Source organism: Abramis brama (genome assembly GCF_963993115.1).
Source record: "Abramis brama genome assembly, chromosome: 7".
Lineage (NCBI taxonomy): Eukaryota > Metazoa > Chordata > Actinopteri > Cypriniformes > Leuciscidae > Abramis > Abramis brama.
This window is the reverse complement of record NC_139969.1, coordinates 5,617,163-5,630,477: the sequence shown is the minus strand read 5'-3', so window position 1 is coordinate 5,630,477 and position 13,315 is coordinate 5,617,163. Positions and strand designations below refer to the sequence as shown.

General features: G+C 36.8%; 2 protein-coding genes across 2 annotated transcripts; both read right to left on the bottom strand.

Moving 5' to 3' along the window:
• Nucleotides 1-3,140: 3,140 nt before the first annotated feature.
• On the bottom strand, nucleotides 3,141-12,571 carry LOC311087053 (uncharacterized protein). Its single transcript, XM_084120304.1, has 4 exons — nucleotides 12,439-12,571; nucleotides 11,055-12,106; nucleotides 9,682-9,871; nucleotides 3,141-4,311 (listed from the first exon to the last, which is right to left on the bottom strand). The coding sequence occupies exons 2-4, from the start codon at nucleotides 12,104-12,106 to the stop codon at nucleotides 3,277-3,279; spliced, it is 2,277 nt and encodes a 758-aa protein (XP_083976430.1). The 5' UTR covers nucleotides 12,439-12,571; the 3' UTR covers nucleotides 3,141-3,276.
• Nucleotides 4,608-7,011, bottom strand: xcr1b.2 (chemokine (C motif) receptor 1b, duplicate 2). The gene is made up of 2 exons (XM_084120362.1): nucleotides 6,906-7,011; nucleotides 4,608-6,749 (listed from the first exon to the last, which is right to left on the bottom strand). The coding sequence occupies exon 2, from the start codon at nucleotides 6,747-6,749 to the stop codon at nucleotides 5,658-5,660; it is 1,092 nt and encodes a 363-aa protein (XP_083976488.1). The 5' UTR covers nucleotides 6,906-7,011; the 3' UTR covers nucleotides 4,608-5,657.
• Nucleotides 12,572-13,315: the final 744 nt, after the last annotated feature.

Below are 13,315 nucleotides of genomic sequence, written 5' to 3'. Positions count from 1 at the left end.
TAATGGACTGTTTAATATTAACAGACAGTTGTATTTTAAGTCAAGTCAAGTCACCTTCATTTATATAGCGCTTTTAACAATATTGTTTCAAAGCAGCTTTACAGTGATAATAGGAAACAAGTCACAGAGATTGTTTAGGCTTTACAGAAGCTCTAGGATAAAGTTATTGTCCAGCTAAAGTTAGTTTTGATTGAGTCACTTCCATTGCAAAGATCATTAGTTATTAACTTAGGGGCCGCTTACAAGACACCGTTCTAACAGAAAACCCTTAACGTACTCCGGCTATGGCAAGCCGTTTGAACTTTTATTCATTTCCAAGATACTAATTCTTGATATCAACAATTAAATTTTTACTAGTTAAAATGATAGTTATTGATATCAGAAATTACATTTCCACTAGTAACAATGCTAATTCTTGATATCCACAATTACATTTTCACTATAGTTAAAATGCTAATTCTTGATATCAACAATTTAATTTCAACTAGTAAAAACTATAATTCTTGATATCTGTAATTGTATTTTCACTAGTGAAATGTCACCATAGGCTGCCATTCAAAATCCATTGCTGATATCAAGAATTGATTTCTTACTTTCCAATTTCACATATCAGAAATACAATTCTTATTAGTAAAAACCTTTATTTTTGATATCAATAATTCAATTGTCACTAGTTGAAATGTCTATTCTTGATATCAACAACTGAATTGCTACTAGTAACAATGTTCATTTTTGATATCAATAATGTGATTGTTACTAGTAAGAAAGCCATTTTAGATATCTGAAATAATATTGATATCAGAAATACATTTTCAGATATCAAAAATGAAAAAGTTTACTAGTAGCAATTCAATTGTTGATATCAAGAATAGACATTCGTAGGTCATCACATGTGGTCCGGATAACCGTATTGTAGGCTACCAATTGTTGAATTCAATTGTTGATATCAACATGTAAATTGTTGATATCAAAAATGTAATTGTTGATATCAAAAATGTAATTCTTGATATCAACAATTTAATTGTTGATATCTGTAATTGTATTTCAACAATTCATATCCTGGAAATGAATAAAAGTTAAAACGGCTTGCCATACTATGGCTGCTCATTCGCACATCAACAGTGCCTGGCGGCTCAAGAACGCAAACCTTGAAATAGATTTCAAGGTGCAAGCGTTGAAAATTCTTGAAAAAAAGTTATCTCTGTGTAAACTTCAAAAACGCGAACCTGTGAGAACACTGATGGCGTGCACATGCGTATTACGTATTTAGTCTATAGGTATGCACGTTTGAATATATGTGCGCAGGCGTGTAGTCTTTCTTTACAAATTGACCTCAACAAATTACTTGTCTGGCCTTAAAAATGTATAATGCAGAATTATTTATCGCTTCCGCATAGCCATGTGAACCGGAATTATTTTGACAATGTTTATCTTTGCAGAGTTAAAGAGAAGGGAAGGAGGCCTTCACAGGGGAGAGACTAGTTGACACTTCAGGACTGCGTTGACGTCGCGTCCAGGCGCAGGTCCTTCATCAGATCTGGATACGGCCTGGATCCTGCGGACTGCGGTAAACATCGGGATAAACAGAGAGACTAATATTAGCGTAGACGCCATTCTTCTTATGATGTAACGAGTACATCAGGATTTATGGGAAGTGTTCCCGGTTCCGGCTGACCTAAACTATGCAGCCTAACATTGAATTATAGAAGTCTATAATGTGTTATGTGTATGCTAGGTCAAAGAGATGTGTTTTTAGTCTAGATTTGAACTGACAGAGTGTGTCTGCTTCCCGGACAATGTTAGGAAGAATGTTCCAAAGTTTTGGTGCTAAATAGGAAAAGGATCTACCGCCAGCAGTCGATTTTGATATTCTAGGTATTATTAACTGGCCGGAATTTTGAGATTGCAATAGACGTGAAGGACTATTATGCGTTAAGAGCTCGCTCAAGAACTGCGGAGCTAAACCATTTAGTGCTTTGTAAGTAATCAGCAATATTTTAAAATGTATGCACTGTTTAATAGGGAGCCAATGCAGTGTTGACAGAACCGGGCTAATATGGTCATACTTCCTGGTTCTGGTAAGAACTCGAGCTGCTGCGTTTTGAACTAGCTGTAGTTTGTTTATTAAGCTTGCAGGGCAACCACCCAGTAGAGCATTACAATAATCTAACCTTGAGGTCATGAACGCATTAACTAATTGTTCCGCATTTGTCATTGAGAGCATATGACGTAATTTAGATAATATATTTAAGATGGAAAAATGCGGTTTTACAGATACTAGAAACATGACTTTCAAATGAAAGATTGGTATCAAAGAGCACACCCAGATTCCTAACCGACGACGAAGACTTGACAGAGCAACCTCTCTTGAGTAGGTACTTATCTTGAATAAGTAACTTAACGACCGCTAAAAAGGTACGTTCCATATGAATGTGTGTAGTATGAATGTAATCCGAACATACTACTTTCGCCATGTTGTCATTATCATGTGATCTACCAGCGTCAGTTACCTCGCTTCACTGTCATTCATAAATCCTCTCCTGTGGCCTCATGGGATAAAATTAATCTCTCCAGTAATAGGTCATCCGGGTACTTTTTGCCTACTCTTGAGTACTGTGAATTCAGACATACTTCTTTTGTCACATACTGTATTTCTAGCAGACTGAAATATATATATATATATATATATATATATTATATATATATATATATATATATATAAATTCATATATATATTATATATATATATATATATATATATATATATATATATATATATATATATATATATATATATATATATATATATAAATGGATTTAACCCATCAGCAGGATTTACAGCTTGCTGTCGTGGGGTTGAAGATTAAGTCTGACACTTTCTGCTTCCCCTAGTTTGTGTACATTATCACAGATGAAGTGGATTAGATGCAATATTTGTTAAATGCACACAAAATGTTTTCATGAAGCCACAGAAACACTTTTCATTCAGTACTTTATACTGCTTAATACAGTGCCTATGAGAATAAAGTTCAACATAAGTCTATAATATTTATAAGTGAGGTATATATATTTTTTTATCAGTTTTATTTTGATAAACATGACACAGTACAGCATTAAGATTACATAAAATGTGTTTTTACTGTTATACTGTTGATGGCATCGGCGCAGTCTCAAGTCGGACAAAATTTCGAAAAAGTCAGACCATGATGGGTCTGCACAGCGCCGCATGAAGTCAAACACACCTTATGATATCATGACACTTGACCCTTGATATGATCAGAGATGAAACTGCCCTGAGAAGCTGCTCTGATTGCTAAAGGTTTGAGTGCTGAACCTCTGTGAGAGCCGACGAAAGCTTCCGGCCCATGGCAGGTATCTCCTGAACTTCCTCCCTCCAAAGATGTGGACGAGCGGGTTCAGACAGCAGTGGGAATACGCTAGAATATGAGTGATACTGTAGATGTTCTCCCAAGCATTTTCCCACATCATCTGCCTGAATACAGCGACGCCTAAAGACCTCAAGGAGATGAGGAAGAGGAAGATGTTGTACGGCGCCCAGCAGATGAAGAATCCCACTGCGATGCTTAAGATGATACATAAAGCATGGTTTCTGTTTCTGATGCGGCTCTGATGGATGCTAAAACCCATCCGGGTGTAGCAGAACGCAATAACCAGGAATGGCAGCAGGAAAAAGAGAATAATCTGCGTGAAATATCCAAACAACTGAATAAAATCTGAGGTGTAAATGGGAATGCAGCAGAGTACGCCGTCAGGACTTTTGTCAGTATCAGAGAAGATCATTTCAGGCAGGCTGAAGCCCACCGAGATCAACCACACCACAGCAGACGAGGCGTGTGTGTACAGTCTGCTATTGCCGACAGATGAAGCGAACACCGGATGCACGACCGCCACATATCGATGGACAGTCATGATTGTGAGGAACATCATGTAACTGTAAAGGCCCAAGAAGATGCACCCGCTGAACAGCTTGCAGGCCAGTTTCCCAAAGATCCAGCCCCAGATGTGATTCGCGGTCCAGGGCACCAACGCGAAGGTGAAGATGAGGTCGGACGCTGTGAGATTAAGGAGCAAGCAGTCAGCAGAGCTGCTCAAAGCCACCTTCTTGAAGACCACCCAAAGCAAAAAGCTGTTTCCTGGCAGACTGATGCAGATGATGAGACTGTAGCAAATGGCGCTGATCATCGACAATGAAAAATTCTCTTCCTCTAATTTAATCAAAGGATAATCCACATATGAGTAGTTCATGTCATAATAATCGCTGAAATTGTTCAAAGTGTCTATATTCATTGTCTGTAAAAAATAAATAAACGTTTTACACGTTATGTATGTTTTACAAGAAAATACCACTTCAGTCTTTTCTACTAAATTCTGTTTAATTAATACAATATGTTACAATTTCTGAGTGAAAATTGTTTAAAAGACATTTTTTCATTATAGAATGACAGCAACACAGATTCAATAAAGTGAAAATATTATGTACAGAGAATCAGAGATCATATCAAAAACCATATAAAATGTTTACAATAAGTCTGGTCTGCCATTAATCTGATTATACTTATTTATTCTCTTATTTACTGTATGTCATGTTAATGCTGTGTTTTTTTTTTTTACATGAATCACAAAATTATACATTTAGAATATTTTTTTTACGTAATTCTTTTCCGTGCAATGACTATTAATAATGATCAAAAAGCACTATAAAGTGAACCTTTTACAGCTACTGTATATTCCAAATATTTTGAAGCCATGCAGAACAGAAAAAAGGATAAAATACAAAATTAGTACTTATACAAAACTATAGTTTGAGAAAACTGTAAAACAAGAAATACCTCGATTGTTGTGATGATTGTTCCTTCAAATATTTGGCTTGTCTGTCATACTGAAGAAAATATTTCATTTTGTGTGTTTCACCCTCCAGTCACATGAACATCCGGCCCACTCATTACCACCCAACTCATTAACATATATCCATCTTAAAGTAAATCCCTGAACACAGTAGGGATAACACAAATAATTTCCACCATCACTCTTTACAGTTCTAATACAGTGAAACAGTGCAAAAAGAAACATCCATACCGAGAGTTTTGCTCTTTCAAATATTATAAAATCTGAATTTAAAAAAAAAATGTAAAGAAACCTTTAAAATAAACATCCATACGAGTTTTGCTCTTTCAAATATTATAAAAAGATTATTTTATTAAAAAGTATATATATGTATGTGTGTGTGTGTGTGCGTGTATGTCTATATATTATATAAACACCGTTTGTTACATGTGATTAACTGTGATTAATCTATTTGACAGCACTAATTTAAAATGTCAAATTTGTAAAATATTTTTAAAATAAAAAATATATATTTTTTACACCTATGTAATTTTCCGGAAAAAAGCAAGATTTGTTTTAAATGAAACATAACTGAATGTACTAAAATGTTTCTCCAGGAATAAATAAATTCATATATAGGCTATATATTACAGTTTTCTTCATGATTATACTAAATTCAAAAATTTTGAATATTTTTTGAATATATCAATTTATATTTGTTACATCTATGAAGTCATTTTTAGGGGAAAAAGCAAGATTTGTTTTAAATGAAACTGAACGTACTAAAATGTTTCTCTGGGAATCTGCATTCTCTAATTTTCCAGTGTGTTGAGCTCTGTGGCGTTTGCTTTTCCGATGTCACAGTTTCCAGGAGCTCCTTCACGTGTGTACGGATGAATCCTGGAGTCGCTGGGATCCGTGGTTCCTCTGTGGAGCCCCGACTGCCTGAGTTCAGGAGAGCAGAACAAAAAGCTGGACAAGAGATTTCTGTACTTCCCTCTGAGAATATACAGCGCTGGGTTTACACAGCAGTGAGAAAACGCCATAATTCTGCAGACGACAAACGCAACATGCAGCTGGTAATGTTCGCAGGGATCAAATTCATAGATGGACATCAACACGATAACGATATGATACGGACCCCAGCATATAAAGAAAGCTATAACAATACACAGCACCAATATCACAGTCCGGTATTTCTGCTTGGTCGACGTTGACATGAGAGTTATAATGATTTTGGTATAACAGAAAACAATGAGGGCAAATGGTACGAGGAACAGCAGTACGAGTTGTGAATAATATCCCACATGATCATCATCCGTATGTGTGCTTTTACAAGTATAATTGACAGGGTCTTTTTCTGCCTTTGAGGCTAATGAATCTCTCAAGCAAGCAATCAAACTTATGATCCATGCACCAACACAGGCAACTTTTGAACATTTGAGCCTTCGACTCCGTGTTAGCCAAAAACTTCTCACCACCACGACAGCAAAACGGTCGAGGGTCATGGCCGTGAGAAGAATAAGACTTCCGTAGATTCCCACAAAATAGGCTCCAGTTATGATCTTGCAGGCGACATCACCAAAAATCCATTGATGAACAAACTCCACACACCAGAAAGGCAACGTAAGTGTGAACAGAAGATCGAAAAGTGCTAAACAGAACATGAAAAGGTTGGTGACCCTTTTCAAGCCTTCATAGCAAGTGAGTGCACACATGAGGAAGCCATTTCCAAGGATGCTTAGGCAGAAGATCGTGGCGTAGCAGACGGCTGTGGTCTTGTTATAGTCATCAACTTCGCACATTATGATTAACAGACCATCAGTCCAGTTATAGCCTGAATAAAAATCATCATAGCTGCTGGTTGAGTTGTTGCTGCTGCTGGTCGAGTTGTACGGTTCCATCTAGCAAGAATATAAATGAGCATTTCACAACACTGTGCAATTTTCCATTTCGATACATTTCAAATCAAACTATTATAGTCATGCACAATCAAAAAGCTCTGCAACTGTTTCTTGCATCTTCAGCATATCAAGAATGAAAGAACACAAAATGCCTACCTCAAGGTTTGTGTTTGCCCGGGTTGAATAACTTCTAAAGGAAAAATGTCTAAGTGACAACAGAGATCACACTTTTGTGTAGTCATTTCCTTTTGCTAATGCGTGCAGTTTCACAATGAATAAGTGTGTGGCTTGGCATTGAAGCACATCTTCTGGGAAGTGTAAAACACTCTTGATAGAGTGGTCTACAGATCCTAATACACTGTAAAAAAAAATCTTTTCAAAGTTGTGAATAAAACAACGATTATTGGAGTACGTTTTACTATTTTACTATTAAAGAAAATACTATTTCAGTTGTTAAAAATTTCACATTTAATTCATTGTGTGACATGCCATTTCTTTGTTTTTGTTTATTACTAGTAATTCCTGGGGGAAAATAGTTTTTACACCATTTTTCCCCCCATTTTATTTACACTGACATTTTTGCGAATTTAAGCGATTCCAGTTCCTTAATTCTTTTCCTTGAAGCATATAAATACTTGGGGGGGGGAAATGCAGTTGCATTGCCTCTTTTTACATTGAGATAATTTCAATAATATAATTTTTAAACAGTTCTTGCAAAAGGTAGGACTTTTAGTGACTTTTGCACAGTCTTTTAGTAAGCAGCATACGTGCTATCCAAAAACAAAATCAGTTTTTGTGTGTGTTTTTAGTAATTGTTGGTTCGGTGTGTTTGAGTGCTCATTGTTACAATTACACAGCAAAAGTTCAGTGACATTTTTATTTATGCATGGTAGAAAGCAAATACTGATATTGACATAATGATATGCAATAAATACAGGGCTGCCAACTTTTGAGTTTAGCTTGGAGTGATATTTTTTTTGTTTTGGTGGGGTATGCAAAACAAATATTGCATCACAATAAGTGTAATTGTGATTGTCAAAACATTTGGTAACTAAATAGACATTTAGTCTATTTAGACATTAGAGACTGGGCTATATCTTACCGTTTTATCAAGAAAAAAGCCAACTGAGGATCCCGTTTGAGCCCTAGAGCAGACCGGAGATTCCAGCGAACAGTATTTATATCGTTTTTACCTTTTGTACACAGCTACGTCCAAGTGATCTGAGGGCGCGGGCGCTTCCTAGTGTGTGCAGACTGGAGATCTCTCCATTTGTTGAAAGCCTTCCCGATGTTGACTCTCGTCTTATTCCGACGCCTGTGGCACTAGACAAAAGTTTTCTTTTCTTTGTCTTACGTGGAGTTTGCGTTGGGGTTTGGAATGAACTACAAGCCGGTCTCTTTGAATCCATCTTTTACTTTTGTCGAAAGTTGACTAAAGTTTTGTCGCTCGAGTTGTCTTCGCTGATACGGAGAATGGCGGCGAATACACAAACCTGCCAGACACATAGACAGTATATGAAGGCCAATGTGTGCTTCTTTTACCGATATATTTACCTTATAAGCACCTACAAATGATGGCCGTGAATAAAATATAATATTCAGAAGTAAACAGTGTAGCTGACTTAATGTTTAGCTGATAGAGTGTTTATGTCAGAATGTTTATTTTTAAACCACAACCCTCTAATGTCAGAATGTTTATTTTTAAACCACAACCCTCTAATGTCAGAATGTTTATTTTTAAACCAAAACCCTCTAATGTCAGAATGTTTATTTTTAAACCACAACCTTCTAAGTGCTTCTTTTACCTATATATTTACCGATATCTTTAGCATTTCTAATCCAAACAACGTCAAACTTGGCGCTGCACTTACTCGTGCCCGTAGCGAGACACCTGTTAAGTTTGAAATCCATCAGACTAAAGCCCAATTTATACTTCTGCGTCAAACTTACGCCGTAGCTACGTCGTAGGCTGTGTGTAGCGCGCGTACCCTTCGGCGTACCCTGACGTGCACCTCTCCAAAAATGTAACAACGCGTCAACTCTACGCGGACGCAAGCGCTGTGATTGGTCTGCTAGGACCGCTCCCTCGGGTTTCACATGCTCCCTCTGCGCGTGTGAACGCGGACAACGACGCAGAAGTATAAATGAAAACCAACGCGTTGCCTACAGCGTAGAGGCTCCGGCGTAGGTCCGACGCAGAAGTATAAATCAGCCTTAACGGTTCGAGAGATATGCGAATAACAGACACACACACACACAGACAGACATACTGACAGACAGACAGACGTTTCTGTAATTTATAGATAGATATTTATATAAATATTTGGTGGAAAATGCAATTACATTGTGTCTTTTACATTAAGATAATTTCGATAAAATAAACAGGACTAGAGCTAATTAAACATAACTTACATACACACTAATTTCACTAATAATGTTTAAAAATACCATTGACAAAATGCATATACTGTACTATACTGTACACATACTGTATCTTTAAGACATTGTCACTAGTGACTTATTACTTGTCGGTTTTGTTGGTATACAGGTGCCTATACATTATCTTTCCATTACCAGGGCTATTCTCTATCAGATAAGATACAAGAACATGCTTCAGGGCACGTTTACACGACAACGATGTACTAAAAATGGAAATGTTTTTCCTTTGCGTTTTTTTGCATACAGACGACAATGTTGTCAAAACAATCCAAGTTCACACGGGTTCACGAAAAACGTTTTATGCATGCCAGGCCAGTAGATGGCAATGTCACTTTGTAAAGAAACACTACGCGCCTATAGACTGAACACGTAATATGCACGTGCATGACATCACCGTTTTCACAAATTCACGTTTTATCATTTTCAAAAACGTACACTTAGAAATCCGTTTTTGAAAGTTTTCGTTTTTATTTTAACGTCCTTGTTAGCTTGCCCGCCTCCCACACCAGAGACTCTGGTTTGAATCCCGCTCAGAGTGAGTTGAGTCGGACTGGTAACACTTAGTCACATTGCTTTGCTGCTTTGTCACCCCCGAAGCAGCTGCATCTGCTTTTCGACCAGTGGCAAAAGCCCCCTCCAAGCAAAGTTTACAATCGTCATTTGTTTTTTCCTGGACATATAACCTAAACGTATACCAGGGGACCACACTGAATCAGCTAACCACATATGACTGCTACTGTCAAAGCTGTGGTGAACTGAACCATAGATCACATAACTGCTGAATGTATGAGAAACAGTGTTGTCAGGTCAAATTAATTTTTATTCTTTGTGACTGAACATTATACACAGAAAAAGCCCATGGACATTCTGCAGTGAAATATGCACATGCTTTCAAACGAAATTCACCTTATAAAGAACAGTATTAAACAATACACGACAATGTTAATCAAGTTAAGCATTATCTGCAGATGTATCAATTCATGAACTTAATTACAGAATAATTTGATTAAATGATTTATTTCATTATTATAATATAAATCTTATTGGGGAAATATTTCATTTTTCAAAGTCACTCGCAGAAAATACCCAAAGAAACCCGAGTATGAGGCCACAGCTAACATGCAAGCATTTTACATTACATTAATGTAGTTACAAAACAGAACTCATGCTATAATTGCATCATTATAAGATCATGTATAGGGTTAGGTTAGTTAGGGTAAAATATGTTACCCACTCTGTAAAAAAGTGGCAGAGGATGTGGTTGGGTGCAGTTTATTTATGGCTCATAAATGACATTTGTGACAGAAGTGCATGCAGGAAACTGTTTAATGCACAAGTTTTCAAAAACATGAATAAATCAGAACTCTACTGAAGGGGAAATGATAAAGATTCACTCAGTTTGAGTTTGCAGAAGTTGTAAAAGTCTAAAAATGCAGAAATTGCATACGTTGTGCAATTTCTTTTTTTTAAATTGCTTATTGTTGTTAGTAAAACTATTTAAAGTTAATAAATCGATTTAGGAAAATGTGAATTATGTGAAACACATGCATAATGACAAATGCAGTTATGATCACAGCTAACATGTTTACTATATACACTCCATATTAGTTCATCATTTGTTGCATCAAATGAATGTATAAAAGAAAGCAAACATATAATGCAAATTAATTTAACACAGTAAACATACTCTTGTAAAATTGCATCTGATTTAGAGTGCTTTTTTACATGCAATTTTAATCAGTTGTAACATTTTTAAAGGTTTGTTCAATTACAGTACAGACACTTTATATTGCATTAATTTTGTTGCTGAAAATCAGTTGTAAACTCATTGTTTTGGAGCTATTTTTAAGCATACATGGCTAATACATTGATATTTCTTCGCCATTGGAGTAAATAAGCCTGCTGTGTCGATTCTGAGACTCACTGTTCTTCTTACGGAAAGTCCATAACATTTTCTTCAAGTGGTTTCTGAATTTTATCCCCATAAAAACATAAAACACAGGATTCAGGCAGCAGTGTGAGAAAGCCACCATGCGAGAAATGTACATCCAATAGTCGACAGATTTGCTGACCTCACACTCATTAAAAGGAGAGATTCCCCATGAAATCAGAGAGTCCAGAAATATGGCCACGTTGTACGGCCCCCATCCCAAGAAAAAAAACACCACTATGAAGAGGATGAGCTGCACTGTCTTCTTACGAGTGTGAGATGTCGGTCGAAGCAGCCGTGTCAGGATCACAGTGTAGCAAAAAGCAATGATCACAAATGCGACAACAAAAAATAAATTTTGCAAGTAAACAGTTTGAAGCTTCCAGTTGATTTCACCGACGAAATCACAAAGCTGCACTGGCGTTGTTTCATGAGAGCTGTCCACAACGGAGTTGAACATGGCTTGTGGGATGGCAGCGCAAAAACTGGTGATCCAGATGACAATTGACGTGGCGTAGCAGTGCAGGCTCTTCCTACACATGACCACCGACATGGGGTGAACCACGGCCACGTATCGGTGGACAGTCAAAACTGTCAGGAAGATGATGCTGCTGTAATACCCAGTGTAGAACACGTAGTTAATTGCTTTGCAAGCAGGATCTCCGAGAGTCCAGCCATACATGTAGTAGTAGGCCCAGAACGGCAGGCCAAAGGTGAAAATCAGATCAGAGAGAGCCAGATTCAACAGGAATGTGTTGGTGAGGGATTTCAGATTTTCATACTTCACAAGGACGTACAGGACCAATGTGTTTCCCACACAGCTGAACAGAACAATGATGATAAAAAAGATTGGTGTGACGGTTCTTCCAAATTGGTCAACTTTTGTCTTGTTACAGATTTCGTCTCCTGGGATTCCATTGAAATCAGTATAATTGTAATCATAAAAATATGTTTCAGGCTGACTTTCATTTATCGATGGGGCTGCCATCTTGATGCAAGTAAAAAAGAAAAGAAAAAAAAGCGATATTTAGGTTAATACAAAAATAAGGTGATGATAGACCCTCTGAAAGGAGTAAAACATGGACCTGAAGAATAAAGAAATCTTTTGTTTTTCTTGTCTGTTTCACAACTGAAATTTGTGTAGATAAAGATAGGCCACTAATGTAAAATTTAAAAGGTTGAAATATAGTGTAACTGATCACAATAAGTCAAAAATGAATTAACCGTTTTGAGAAATAATTAATGATTGCATTGATAATTATTGCAAATGTTCATTAACATGCACTTCAGAAATATGGAGAGATGAGTTATATCACTTACCGTAATTCTACAGAGAAAACTTTAATGGAAACAGGCGAAGGCAGTCTGAGCGAGTGTAGTTAAGTAACCTAAAAACTATGAAACTTTCTAAATAGGCAGTATATTTGTTCCTATTAGAGTATCAGTAACGAGTTCAACCCACCCAATAAATGATGCTCAGATCCCCCATCCTCCACCTCAACAGGCCAATGCCCTATTTTCTGTTCCTTTTCATTTGCAAGATGGACTTGAATCAAGAAAGATGAATCAAAAGAAATCAAATTGAGTTGACCAATAGGCCTATATATTAAATATTATATATCAGATTATGTTGAACACAGACTTTGCTACGAATTAAATGACTTTTGCTACCATCTCTTTTTACGAAGCACCTGCTAATAGAGGACTGATAAAACTAACAGTTAATGGTTGGTTTTAATCTTTCAATCTGTGTTAAATGTATCTGGTCATACAGTAACACTCATATTGTAACATATTTGTTAACACCTGAGTTTGTTTGTGTTTATGATGATGCGTGATCATCATATAGTCTCAGCCTCAGACGTCACGCCCACGGAACGTTGGCTAAACGTCTGATGCATATGGTACACTTAACTGGAAACACTTCAGGAATGTCGAAGTCGTCATCTGATTGGTTGAATTTTATCGGATTTCCGGGGGGCGCGAGTGTCGCGTTTATTTTCGGTCAGCCGGGAAACAAAGCGCAGACGTGTGATTGCGGAAGAAAAACTGTTGTGTTTACATGAGTGACAATGACCATTTATCAAGATCAGCTAAACGCAGGATTCTCAAAAGTACACGTGCACGAACAGATCAATGACTTACTGCTTGTTTTCTTCTCCTTCTTTGATTTTCTATCCTGACTGACTTGTTGCAC

Bases quoted from the DNA above. Each gene is read 5' to 3' on its own strand.
- xcr1b.2 (XM_084120362.1), bottom strand. From the start codon at position 6,749: ATGGAACCGTACAACTCGACCAGCAGCAGCAACAACTCAACCAGCAGC.
- LOC311087053 (XM_084120304.1), bottom strand. From the start codon at position 12,106: ATGGCAGCCCCATCGATAAATGAAAGTCAGCCTGAAACATATTTTTAT. The intron at 9,872-11,054 runs GTATTAGCCATG...GTATACGTTTAG, and splicing joins AATGGCGAAGAAATATCAAT to GTTATATGTCCAGGAAAAAA. The intron at 4,312-9,681 runs GCAAGCTAACAA...TATTTTTTACAG, and splicing joins GTCTCTGGTGTGGGAGGCGG to ACAATGAATATAGACACTTT.